The following is a 14,172-nucleotide window of genomic DNA, read 5'->3' as shown; positions in this document are numbered from 1 at the left end:
ACACACACACACACACACACACACACACACACACACACACACATGATGGACCCCACAGTCCCGGTACAGGCCGCGCTGCCTCGCCCGCTTCTCCCGCCGCTTTTCCCGCTGAGCGGCCGGGCAGGCGCGGGCTGGGTGGCGGGGCAGGGCGGCCGGGGAGGCGGGGTTGTGCGGGGACACAGAGAGAGCTGGCTGGCACCGTGTGGGCAGGGAAGGCAGAGTGAGTGAGGGCTAACGGCCTGGAGCAGAGAGGGGGACGGAAGGAGAGAGAGGGTGAGAGAGAAAGGGAGAGAGAGAGGGGGAGAGAGAAAGGGAGAGAGAGAGGGGGAGAGAGAGAGAAAGAAGAGGGAGACAGAGGGGGGAGAGGAAGAGAGAGAGGGTGAGGGGGAGAGAAATAGGGAGGAGGGGAAGAGGGGTCGGGAGGGAGAGAAAGAGAGAGAGAGGGGGGGAGAGAGGGAGAGAGAGAGAAAGAGGGGAGAGAGGGAGAGAAAGAGGGGGGAGAGGGAGAGAGAGAGTGGGGGAGAGAAAGAGTGGGGGAGAGAGAGAGAGGGGAGCGATAGAGAGAAAGAGAGGGATTCCAGCACCAGGGAGAGAGAACAAGTGTAACAGACCCCTCAAAACCCCCTTGAAACAGACAACTGAAATTAACAACGCAGCCTGGACACAAGTTTACAAGAATCCTAGTTGCATCTTTTATTTTGAAGATATATATACATGTATAAATGTAGTTAAATTCCAGGCGCAAGGCGGAGAATCTCTGCCGGACAAATTCGGTAGGAGTTTGCAACTTTTGAGAGAGAAAGTAGAAAGTTTGTGCAAACTTTTTGTTTTGTTGTGAGTGAAAACTTTCCCCTGTATCTTTCCGGCCTCTCTCTGTCTCTCTGTCTCTCTGTCTCTCTCTCTCTCAGTCTCTGTCTCTGTCTCTGTCTCTGTCTCTCTGTCTCTGTCTCTCTGTCTCTCTGTCTCTCTGTCTCTGTCTCTGTCTCTCTGTCTCTGTCTCTGTCTCTCTGCTAGAGGAGCGGTGGGAAATGTAGCGAGCAGCAGGTGGCAAAAAAAAGGGAAGCCCATCGAATCGATCTCGGGGAAGGCAAAAAAAAAAAATCCCTCACCGATCCGACTAATCGATTTCTCACCCCCCCCCCCCCACCCCCCCACCCCCCCACACACAACCGATTCCCCAATCAGCGCGCATGCGTCAGGAGGGCAGCCTTCCAGACGAGCCGGGAAATTTAAAAAACCGTTTGAGTGGGATTCAAAAATTGAAGCAGCAGCAGGTCGGAGCGATAGGAAAATCTCATCAGGTACAGAGACCCTTCTCTTCTGTCGCTTGCTGCCTGCCTGCAAGCAGCAGAGCAAACTTCTGGTGATGCACAGGCACTCTGACTGAATGCTGCAAACATCTTATGTCCAAATGCAATGCCAGACTTTTGGATACATGTGTGCACGGTATTGAACTGTAGTGAATTATTATCCAGCTACCCCCCCCCCCCCATGTAAAATATTGTTGCTTTACAATATAAATGTGTGTATATGTGGCTCTTTAGTGCATCATGTTATGTTGTGACTCTTTCATGCATATTTGGGGGATTGCATCCGTGCAGTGAGAATTTGACAAAAGAGAATCTTGCTAAGTTTGCTAAGAGAGTCACCACTAAGTTTAAAGAGTTTATTAATACTCGATTTATTGCAGTCGTTGTTGTTAAGTTGTTATGACTGCTGGTGTTTTTTCCCCTCGCTGCAATGGGGTTTATTTAATCTGTCCTGTGTGTGTGTGTGTATGTGTGTGTGTGTGTGTTTGAATGGTGTTGCGATTTCCTGAAGTGTTGGATAGCTACAAGTTAGTTTGGAGTTGGTTACCCCCCAAAAAAATAACCTGCTCTCTTTTATTTTCCGCCTGTGTGTGTGTGTGTGTGTGTGTGTGTGTGTGTGTGTGTGTGTGTGTTTGTGTGTGTGTGTACGTGTGTGTGTGTGTGTGTGTGTGTGTGTGTGTGTGTGTGTGTGTGTGTGTGTGTGTGTGTGTGTGCGTGTGTGTGCTCACGCTTTAGTGGTTGGACGGAGATGATCGAAAACGACATCAGATCGGAAATGTCAGGGATTCTAAGGACACCCGAGCCCAGCCTTCAACTCCCAGCTCAGGAATACAGGTAAGGGGCAGATTTGGTTTTGATGGGGGCGGCGGGAAAGTAACGGGTAGACTAAAAAAAACCCACTGTTGACGAGGATGTTGCCAGGACTTGAGGGCCTGAGCTGTAGGGAGAAGTTGGGCAGGCTAAGACTCTACTCCTTGGAGCGCAGGAGGATGAGGAGTGATCTTATAGAGGTGTACAAGGCCGTGTGGGGGGGGGGGGGGAGTCTTTTACCCGGAGTTGGGTAATCAAGAACCAGAGGACATAGGTTTAAGGTGAGGAGGGAAAGATTTAATAGGAACCTGAGGGACCACTTCATTCACACAGAGGGTGGTGGGTGCGTGGAACGAACTGCCAGAGGAGGCAGTCCGAAGAAGGGTCTCAAATGACCCGAAATGTCACCCACCCATTCTCCAGAGATGCTGCCTGACCCGCTGAGTTACTCCATCCAGCACTCTGTGTCTATCTTAGGTCTTCTGCCAGAGGAGGTAGTCGAGGCAAATGCTATAACACCATTTCAAAGACATTTGGACGGGGTGCATGGTTAGGAAGTGCGTGTAAAGGAACTGCAGATGCCGGTTTACACCGAAGATAGACACAACATGCTGGAGTAACTCGGCGGGACAGGCAGCGTCTCCGGAGAGAAGGAATGGGTGACATTTCGGGTCGAGATGTCTGAAGAAGGGTCTCGACTCGAAATGTCACCCAGTCCTTCTCTCCAGAGATGCTGCCTGTCCCCCCCTGAGTTACTCCAGCATTTTGTGTCTATCTTCGATAGGAAATGATCATCTGGATATGGGCCAAACGCGGGCCCAAACGGTGGGGACTAGTGGCGATGGGACATTTTAGACGGCATGCGCAAGTTGGGCCGAAGGGTCTGTTTCCATGCTGTGTAACTAAATATGATTGACTCAGCCATCGAGCTACAGGGCGGGGGAAATAAGCCTTTCGGCCCAGCTAGCCCATGCCCACCAAGTTGGCCAGTCCCCATCGCTTGCCATTAAGATTTTGCCAAATAATCTTAGTTTGTGGAATTTGCTTTGTGGAACTCAAAAAGCCACATCTCTCCAGAGATGTTGCCCCTGTCCCGCTGAGTTACTCCAGCATGTCTGTGGCCGACTCCAAAGTACTGCAAATTAATGCATTTAGGTGCGCCCAGCCCCAGCAAGTAACGGGAAAAGAAAAATGGAGCAGCTGGGCTTGTACTCTCTGGAGTTTAGAAGGATGAGAGGGTATCTCATTGAAACATATAAGATTGTTAAGGGCTTGGACACGCTAGAGGCAGGAAACATGTTCCCGGTGTTGGGGGGAAGTCCAGAAACAGGGGTCACAGTTTAAGAATAAGGGGTAAGCCATTTAGAACGGAGACGAGGAAACACTTTTTCTCACAGAGAGTGGTGAGTCTGTGGAATTCTCTGCCTCAGAGGGCGGTGGAGGCAGGTTCTCTGGATGCTTTCAAGAGAGCGTTAGATAGGGCTCTTAAAGATAGCTAGTCTCCTAGTCGGGGGATATGGGGAGAAGGCAGGAACGAGGTACTGATTGGGGATAGAAGCATAGAAACATAGAAAATAGGTGCAGGAGTAGGCCATTCGGCCCTTCGAGCCTGCACCGCCATTCAATATGATCATGGCTGATCATCCAACTCAGCCATGATCATATTGAATGGCGGTGCAGGCTCGAAGGGCCGAATGGCCTACTCCTGCACCTATTGTCTATTGTCTATTGTCATTTAGGTGCGCCCAGCAAGTAACGTGGAAAGTAAATATGAAAGGAATTTAGATTGGCTGGCTGGCTGGCTGGCTGGCTGGCTGGCTGGCTGGCAGGCTGGCTGGCTGGCTGGCTGGCTGGCTGGCTGGCTGGCTGGCTGGCTGGCTGGCTGGCTGCCACCCGCTGCTGGCCTTGAGCTCATCTTCCCCATCCCGAGCTTACACCCGCTCCCGCTCTGCCGTGGGCAACTTGTTCTTGTAAAACTGTTACTTACTTGTGCTCAAGATGAATAGCCTCGACATGTCGGGGCAGGTTTGCGGCGCTGTGGGCAAGGATTGATTGCTGGGACGGGTCTGTTAAAGGATGGATGGGTCAGTTCTCGAGTCATCGAGTGACACAGTGTGGAGACACAACTTGCCCGCACCGGCCAACAATGTCCCAGCGACACCAGTCCCACCTGCCCCGCGCTTGGTCCATATCCCTCCAAACCTGCCCCAGTCTGGGCTCTGAGGTACTCTGGGTTAGTCTGTATCTAAGTTGCCCCGGGACGCTCACACGTCGGCTACCTTCCCCTCAGCGAACAATGACCCATTCTGCATTCTCCTTCTCCCCCATCCCATTTGATCTCTCGTTTTGACACCTTACCCTTCCATATCTCTGTGTCTCCCTCTCCCCTGACTCTCAGCCTGAAGAAGGGTCTCGACCCGAAACGTCACCCGTTCCTTCTCTCCAGTGATGCTGCCTGTCCCGCTGAGTTACTCCAGCGTTTTGTGTCTATTTTCGGTGTTCTCCAGAGATGCTGCCTGACCCGCAGTTACTCCAGCACTTTGTATCTATCTGCAGTTCCTTGATGTTTTAAATGTAGTTTAAATGTGCCTATGTGTGTGTGTATGTGTGTATGTGCCTGTGCACGTGTAAGTGTGTATGTGTGCGTGTGTTTATGTGTGTGTGTGTATACGTGTGCATTTGTGTGTACAAGCATTGAGTGTATGTCTGTGTATATACCTATGTGTGTATGTGTAGTGTCTTGGCAGTATGTATGTGTATGTGTGTGTGTATATATATATGCGTGTACGTGTAGTGTGTAAGCATGTATGTATGTGTGTGTGTATATGCTCGTGTATGTGCGTATATGCATGTGTGTATGTGTGTTGCGCGCATGTATGTGCGTGTGTGTGTGTGTATATATATGCGTGCACGTGTAGTGTGTAAGCGTGTATATGTGTGTGTGTGTATATGCGCGTGTATGTGCGTGTATGCATGTGTGTGTATATGTGTTTATGCGTGCGTGTGTGTATGTGTGAGCACGTGTGTATGAACATGTGTGTTACACATGACTATTGAGAATCGTGTAGGCCAAGGTGGCAGACACCCCTCTCTCTCCACACATTGCATCTGCAATTCCTCCATGACTCCAGCTCTTTGTGTCTATCTTCGGTGTAAACCAGCATCTGCAGTTCCTTGACTTCCTTCCTACACATTTCGTCTGCTCCACTGCACAATCTCCTCAAGGTACTTCTACTGTGAAGCCGTTCTCCTCCTCCCTCTGACGAAGGTTCTGCAACACCCTCTCTCGCTGCCCCCCCCCCCCCCCGTGATTCAGTCTGAAGAAGGGTCTCGACCCGAAACGTCACCTATTCCTTCTCTCCAGAGAATGAGGAGGGACCTCATTGAAACGTACAGAATAGTGAAAGGCTTGGATAGAGTGGAGAGGAGGAGAGGAGAGTGGAGAGGAGAGTGGGAGAGTCTAAGACCAGAGGTCGCAGCCTCAGAATTAAAGGACGTTCTTTGAGGAAGGAGATGAGGTGGAATTTCTTTAGTCAGAGGGTGGTGAATCTGTGGAATTCTTTGCCGCAGAAGGCTGTGGAGGCCAAGTTGTTCTCTCATTCAATCCTTGTGACTCTGACCCTGGGTCAGGAAGGTGAATCTGACATCAGTCAGCTAGCTGGTGGCTCAGAATGAAAGTTCAAAGCCTCTATTTAATGGCCAACCTACTTCAAGTCATGAATTCGACAATGTGCCTGGTGCTATCCCTTCACGAAAGGATTCAATATGTGAATGAGGTATTTCCTCTTTACAAGCTCACAAGTGATAAGAGTAGAATTAGGCCATTCGGCCCATCGTCGAATCCGCCATTCCATCGTGGTTGATCTAATCCCATTTTCCTGCTTTCTCCCCATAACCCCTGACACCCGTCCTAATCAAGAGTTTGTCTATCTCTGCCTCAAAAATATCCACTGACTTGGCCTCCACAGACCTCAGTGGCAATGAATTCCACAGATTAACTACTCCCTGACTAAGAAAGGGGAGGTCATTTAAGACAGGTGAGAAAAAACTTTTTCACCCAGAGAGTTGTGAATTTGTGGAATTCCCTGCCACAGAGGGCAGTGGAGGCCAAGTCACTGGATGGATTTAAGAGAGAGTTAGATAGAGCTCTAGGGGCTAGTGGAATCAAGGGATATGGGGAGAAGGCAGGCACGGGTTATTGATTGGGGATGATCAGCCATGATCACAATGAATGGCGGTGCTGGCTCGAAGGGCCGAACGGCCTCCCCCTGCACCTATTTTTTATGGTTTCTATAAAGAAGTTCCTCCTCACCTCCTTTTTGAAAGATGGCCCTTTAATTCTGAGGCTGTGACCTCTGGTTCTAGACTCTCCCACCAGTGGAAACATCCTCTCCACATCCATCCTGGCTATGCCTTTCATTATTCTAATATTAGTTCATTAACTTTTGTTTTATCTCAAATATTTCCTTGTACTGCGGTTAGTGCTGAGGCTGTAGTTCCCTGACAAGGCATTCATGTTCAAGGAGCAGATTTTGGCCATTCGGCCCATCAAGTCCACTCTACCATTCAATCATGGCTGATCTATCTCTCCTTCCCAACCTCATTCTCCTGCCTTCTCCCCATAACCCCCGACCCCCCGTGCAAATCAAGAATCTATTTCTCCTTCACATCCGACAGATTTAATTGATGATGGAGAAATATCATATACACAACAAACACATATACACAACAAACACATATACACAACAAACACATATACACAACAAACACATATACACAATAAACACATATACACAACAAACACATATACACAACAAACACATATACACAACAAACACATATACACAACAAACACATATACACAACAAACACATATACACAACAAACACATATACACAATAAACACATATACACAACAAACACATATACACAACAAACACATATACACAACAAACACATATACACAAGAAACACATATACACAACAAACACATATACACAACAAACACATATACACAACAAACACATATACACAACAAACACATATACACAACAAACACATATACACAACAAACACATATACACAACAAACACATATACACAATAAACACATATACACAACAAACACATATACACAACAAACACATATACACAAAAACACATATACACAACAAACACATATACACAACAAACACATATACACAACAAACACATATACACAATAAACACATATACACAACAAACACATATACACAACAAACACATATACACAAAAACACATATACACAACAAACACATATACACAACAAACACATATACACAACAAACACATATACACAACAAACACATATACACAACAAACACATATACACAACAAACACATATACACAACAAACACATATACACAACAAACACATATACACAACAAACACATATACACAACAAACACATATACACAACAAACACATATACACAAAAACACATATACACAACAAACACATATACACAACAAACACATATACACAACAAACACATATACACAAAAACACATATACACAACAAACACATATACACAACAAACACATATACACAACAAACACATATACACAACAAACACATATACACAACAAACACATATACACAACAAACACATATACACAACAAACACATATACACAAAAACACATATACACAACAAACACATATACACAACAAACACATATACACAACAAACACATATACACAACAAACACATATACACAACAAACACATATACACAACAAACACATATACACAACAAACACATATACACAACAAACACATATACACAACAAACACATATACACAACAAACTGCCCTCGATTCACTGGCCACATATGACCACTTGTTGTGGAAAAACCCTGCTATAACAATCACATGTACAGAAATAGACAGAAAATGCTGGAGTTACTCAGCGGGACAGGCAGCATCTCTGGAGAGAAGGAATGGGTGACGTTTTGTGTCAAAACATCACCCATTCCTTCTCTCCAGAGATGCTGCCTGTCCCGCTGAGTTACTCCAGCACTTTGTGTCTATGGTTTAAACCAATATCTGCAGTTCCTTCCTCCACAAGATTCTTATCTATCTCACCCTTAAGTGTTGAGCAAGTCCATAGTTTGTAAGGAAGCTGGGATAATGTGCCATGATCATATTGAATGGCGGTGCAGGCTCGAAGGGCCGAATGGCCTCTACTCCTGCACCTATTGTCTATGTTTCTATGTTTCTATAATGAGGTGATTGAAGGCCGTCTGCAGCTTTGTAGATGTCAGTGTAGGTTCTGCATGCGTCAGGTTCGGCAGCTCCTCCAAGCCTGTGGGCTGCGATGGGTGAGCTAAACCGACTGTACAAAGAGCGTTTATACCCTGCCCCGCTCCCCTCCCCTCCCCCCTGCAACCTCCCTCCCCCACATTCCCCACCCCACCACCCCCCCCCATTGCCCTCACCACCACTCTCCAATCCCCTCGCCATCACTCTAGAACCCCCCCACCACCCCACTCCCCTCATCCCCCTCACCACCCCTCTCCAACCCCCTCCCCCCCACACCCCCCCTCCACCCCCCCATTACCCTCTCCAACCCCCCTCCCCCCACTTTCCCCACTACCCGAACAGAAACTTTTAAAAGTGTCACATCTGATCATAATTCAATACCAATTTGATCTTTGAATCCACCTCAGTTAGAAATGCCGCACTGATTTTCACCTTGTATTAGTAGAATTAGGCCATTTGGCCCATCAGGGGTTATGGCGAGAATGGCAGGAGAATGAGGTTGAGAGGGATGTAGATCAGACATGATGGGCCAAATGGCCTAATTCTACTATTCCTTACGATCTTGTGACCTGAAATGAAAGGGCGAAGAGGCACTCTTTCGGCTTCAGAGATACAGCGCCCATCTGGCCCTTTTTGGCATTTTACTCTCTCAGCCTAGGGTGACAGCGAGAGCGTGCAAACTCCGCACAGACAGCGCACGTCCACACCTAGTCCACGCCAACCAACGATCACCCGCCTGTACACCAGTTCTACCCTACATACTCCAGGGGCACCCGGAGAAAACCCACGTGGGTCACGGGGAGAACGTGCAAACTCCGCACAGACAGCACCCGAGGTGAGGATTGAACCCGGGGGTCCCTGGCGCTGTGAGGCAGCAACTCTACCGCTGCGCCACCGTGCCAGCCTCTTCCATACCCTTTCTGAAGCATTCAGAAACCATATTATGTAGTATTGGGCACATTCACAGTTGAGGCCAAATATTGATCACAGCTGCACATAACTTCCTAGACTTTACACGCTGTGGGTTTATTTTTTAAACCTCTGACTCTTTAATCTTTAATTAAATGCTTTGGTGACCTGTCATCATCAAAGCTCTCAGAGCGAACATTCTCCTGAGGTTCCCCTTTAAAATTACATCATTTATCATCAATGTCCTTTCTTCATTTCTTCCTAACAAAATCTAAACACCTTCCTAATAAAAATAGGTGGTGTTACTTAAAACTGGTGTCACAAGAAAAACAAGGGGGAAGGAGGAGATTACTTAAAAAGGGGGGTTGTTCCTTAAAATTTGGGGGCACAATTTTAGAAAGGGGGGGAAGGGGTGTTACTTAAATATGAGAACGGTGTTGGAAGATTAATGCTTAAAATTGGAGAATTCAATGTTCATAGTGTTGGGATGTAAGCTACCCAAATCGAATTTGAGATGCTGTTTCTGAAGTAGGGTCCCGAGCAAAAACCCATGTTCTCCAGAGATGCTGCCTGACCCGCTGAGTTACCACATAGAAAATAGGTGCAGGAGTAGGCCATTCGGCCCTTCGAGCCAGCACCGCCATTCAATATGGCCGATCATCTACTTAAAGATTAAAGCCCTGTCCCACGGGACGAGTTCATTCCAAGAGCTCCCCCGAGTTTAAAAAAAAATCAAACTCGTGGTAAGCACGGAGAATGAACGTAGCGGGTACGTCGGAGTTCGGGGACGTCTCTTAGCACTAACGGCAGGTACTCGGGATGACTCGCTAACGGCAGGTAAGTACGGGAAGACTCGTGAGGATTTTTCAACATGTTGAAAAATGTCCACGAGAGCCCCGAGTACCGACGAGCGGCCATTACCGTAAATCTCCGAGTTCGAATCAGGGCAAACTCGGGAGAGCTCTTGGAATGAACTCGTACTGTGGGACAGGGCTTTGACTGCGTTATTCCAGCGCTCTGTGCCCGTTGGTGCTGCTGCTTCAGTGTGCATGCGGCCGCAGGCTGGCAATGCAGGAGGCCCAGGACGGAATAGATATTGTTACTCAGTTCCACGTTATACACAGAGGTACAGCAATCATTTCCTGCATCATCCACCCTTAGTTTCACTTTCAACGTTTGCCTCACTGCTGGCAGCTCTCTGGGCCTGAAGACATCAAAGCCGCCGGCAATTTGGCTAAGTCGATGTTTTTGCATTTGAATTCAGTTCTTCCACTTTAATGTCCATTTTAGCTGGGAGTGGAGAGACGAGTTGCTGAAGGGTTTGGCAGAGGGTTGAGATTGCTGGACAAACATGGCACATACGCTCATGTACACACACACACACACACACATGCGCATAGGCACACACACACACACACACACGCACACACACACACATGCACACATACGCACACACACACACACACACACACACACACACACACACACACATGCGCATAGGCACACACGTACACACACACACATGCACACACACATGCACGCAGTCATACTCAGATGCACACATACACACACGCGCGTGCATAGGCATACACGTACACACACATATATACGCACTCATACACACACACTCATAAACACATGCACATAAACACACACACACACATGTAAACACACAAGCAAATACGCACACATACAAGATAACATTAATAAATAGAAACCACATGAATCCACAATAGAATACACACATAAACACATATGCACACAAGCACGCACGTACACGCACGTATTCACACACACACACGCACATTCATGTGAGCACATACACACACGTACACACACACACACGTACACGCACACACATACACACACACACACACAGACACACGTACACACACACGTACACACACACACGTACACACACACACACACATGTACACACACACGCACACACACACACACACACGTACACATACACACGTACACATACACACACATATTCACACACACACACACGCACACACGCACACACACACACACACGTACACACACACACGTACACACACACACACGTACACACACACACACACACACACACACACACACACACACACACACACACACACACACACACACACACACACACACACACACACACACAATTGTTTCACAATTCGGTATTCGGTGTCTGGTTTGAACCCATGACCTTTTGGCCAGGAGGGGTGGAAGCGGACAGATTGAGGGAGCGCAGGCTCAGGTAGAGGCTCTAGAACCATGTACAGGGTGTATTGGTCGGACCAATGAGACCACCAGTAAAGCGGTACAGTATATATGGTTAAACCCTGTCTGTTGAGCCATGGCCATTGTAGTGCTTCTGCATGCCTTGGTGAATGGCAGACAGCCAAGTCCAATTAGGCTAAGGGCTGATCAACAAAGGGTATTCTTGAGAACAATGGAAGTACTGAGACCAGGTTTAGGGTTACCAAGTTTGCCATACAGGCTGGATAAATCTTTGCAACCGAGGAGACCCTATTTTAGTCTAGTTCAGTTTCTTTAGTTTTGGAGATACAGTGCGGAAACAGGCCCTGCGCCCCACCGAGTCGGCACCGACCCGTGATCCCCGCACGCTAGCACCGTCCAACACACACTGGGGACAATTTACTATTTTTACCGAAGCCAATTAACCAACAAACCTGTGCGTCTGTGGCGTGTGGGAGGAAACCCGGAGATCCCGGAGAAAACCCACGCAGGTCGCGGGGAGAACGTACAGACTTCGTACAGACTTCGTACAGACGGGATCGAACCCGGGTCCCTGGCGCAGTAAGCAGCAACTGTAAGGCAGCAACTCTACCCTCTGCACCACTGAGCCGCTCAAGTTGACAGATCCGTGACTGCAATATCTCGGAGGCACTGACGATTTTTTTTTCTTTTTCCCGGGGAAGATTTATTCTCACTTGTGCATGGATATAGAGGGCTAAAGGGAGGGGGGATTTGATGTGCGCTGCCACACTGTCCTACGCACACTAGGGACGATTTTCAGAAGCCACTTAACCTACAAACCTGCACATCTTTGGAAGATGGGTGGAAACTGGAGCACCCGGAGAAAACCCAGGTGCATCTGTGTTATGGATAAACCGAACCGTGCTTGCATCATTGAAAGTTATCCCATGGGAATAGGCCAAATATTCCGTGACAGTCTGCTGGAAGACCAGGCGATGGCTGCTAGCCTTGCTGGTGATCCTCCAACTTATTAAGCCAACAGTGGCCCTGCCCGGGTCACCTCCACCTGCATCTTTTGGCCTTCGTCCCCTCCCCATTGCTCTGCCATGAGTCGTCTTCTTCCCTGTCCATCCTCCATGTTACAAATGTCGGCCTCGCTGCCATCGTCCGTCTGGAAAAGGACGCAAGCTTCCGGCGACCATCAGTGGGAGCCATCACTTGCTGCAGTAGATGATGGTGGTAGCAGAATTAGCTCGGGATACTTCCAGCTTCCAGCCCCGCCACATGGACTATGGGGCCTCTGCCTTTAGTAATCCTTGGAAACCAAATGGCGGACCAATTCTCCAGAAGAATGTCGGCATGGTGGCGCAGTGGTAGAGTTGCGGCCTGTACGGTGTTTACTCGTTCTCCTCGTGACCTCAGTTACGTTTGTTGTCACGTGCACCGAGGTACAGTGAAAAGCTTTTGTTGCGCGCTAACCAGTCAGCAGAAAGAAAATCCACGGTTGCAATCGATCCAGTTACAGTGTGTAGATACCTGATAAGAGAATAACCTTTAGGGCCGTCCCACGGTACGAGTTCATTCCAAGAGCTCTCCCGAGTTTGCCCTGATTCGAACTCGGATATTTACGGCAATGGCCGCTCGTCGGTACTCGGGGCTCTCGTGGACATTGTTCAACATGTTGAAAAATCTTCACGAATCTTCCCGAGTACCTGCCGTTAGCGAGTCTTCCCGAGTACCTGCCGTTAGCGCTAAGAGACGTCCCCGAGCTCCGACGTACCCGCTACGTTCATTCTCCGTGCTTACCACGAGTTTGATTTTTTTTTAAACTCGGGAGAGCTCTTGGAATGAACTCGTACCGTGGGACAGGGCTTCTAAGCCAGAAAAGTCCAAGTCCGTCCTTGATGATGCTGCTGGCCTTGCCGAGGCAGCGTGAGGTGTAAATGTGGTCGATGGTTTGCGCGGCGGTCTGGGCTACGTCCACAATTCGCTGCAATTTCTCGCGGTCTTGGACGGAGCCGTTCCCAAACCGTGCTGTGATGCATCCCGATAAAATGCTTGCTGCGGCGCATCTGTAGAAGTTGATGAGAGTTGTAGGGGTCATGCCGAACTTCCTCAGCCTTCTAAGGAAGTAGAGGCATTGGTGTGCTTTCTTGGCCGTTGCTTCACTATGGGAGGTCCAGGAGAAGTTGTTGGTGATATTGTCTCCGGGGAATTTGAAGTGTTCTGCCATCGCTACTCCGGCGCCGTCAATGCAAACTGGGGAACGCGCGCCGCACGGCTTCACTTCCTGAAGTCGATCACTGTCTCCGTTGTCTTGTTGACATCGAGAGAAAGGTTGTTGTTTCGACACCAGGGCACGAGGTTCTCCATCTCCTCCCCCTTTCCCCCGTCTCATCATTATTTGATATCCGGCCCACAATGGCGGCGTCGCCTGCGAATTTGGAAACTAAATGCGATTTCTACGTGGCTGTGCAGTCGTGGCTGTACAAGGAGTAAAGAAGCGGGGCTGACAACGCAGCCTTGTCGAGGGTTATCGAGGGGGATGATTAGTCCCCCTATCCTCAGTGATTGGGGTCTGTTGGTCAGGAAGTCGAGGATCCAGTTGCGGAGCTGTGTGCC

General features: G+C 48.5%; 1 protein-coding gene across 2 annotated transcripts in view; it reads left to right on the top strand.

The window, feature by feature from the left end:
• Window positions 1–576: 576 nt before the first annotated feature.
• foxn4 (forkhead box N4) overlaps window positions 577–14,172 on the top strand; it is a 32,901-nt gene continuing 19,305 nt past the window's right edge. The window contains exons 1-2 of one of the 2 annotated variants that reach the window (XM_033043788.1): window positions 577–773; window positions 2,046–2,144. In XM_033043788.1, the coding sequence (XP_032899679.1) occupies window positions 2,059–2,144 (86 nt within the window). In that variant the 5' untranslated portion in view covers window positions 577–773; window positions 2,046–2,058. Of the gene's footprint in view, window positions 774–1,158; window positions 1,302–2,045; window positions 2,145–14,172 lie in introns of those variants that run through there. The other variant, XM_033043787.1, reaches the window with a different exon arrangement.

The sequence above is a fragment of the Amblyraja radiata genome, chromosome 25, assembly GCF_010909765.2.
Source record: "Amblyraja radiata isolate CabotCenter1 chromosome 25, sAmbRad1.1.pri, whole genome shotgun sequence".
In the NCBI taxonomy this organism is placed as follows: Eukaryota; Metazoa; Chordata; class Chondrichthyes; order Rajiformes; family Rajidae; genus Amblyraja; species Amblyraja radiata.
This window is presented reverse-complemented; position numbering and strand designations above follow the sequence as displayed.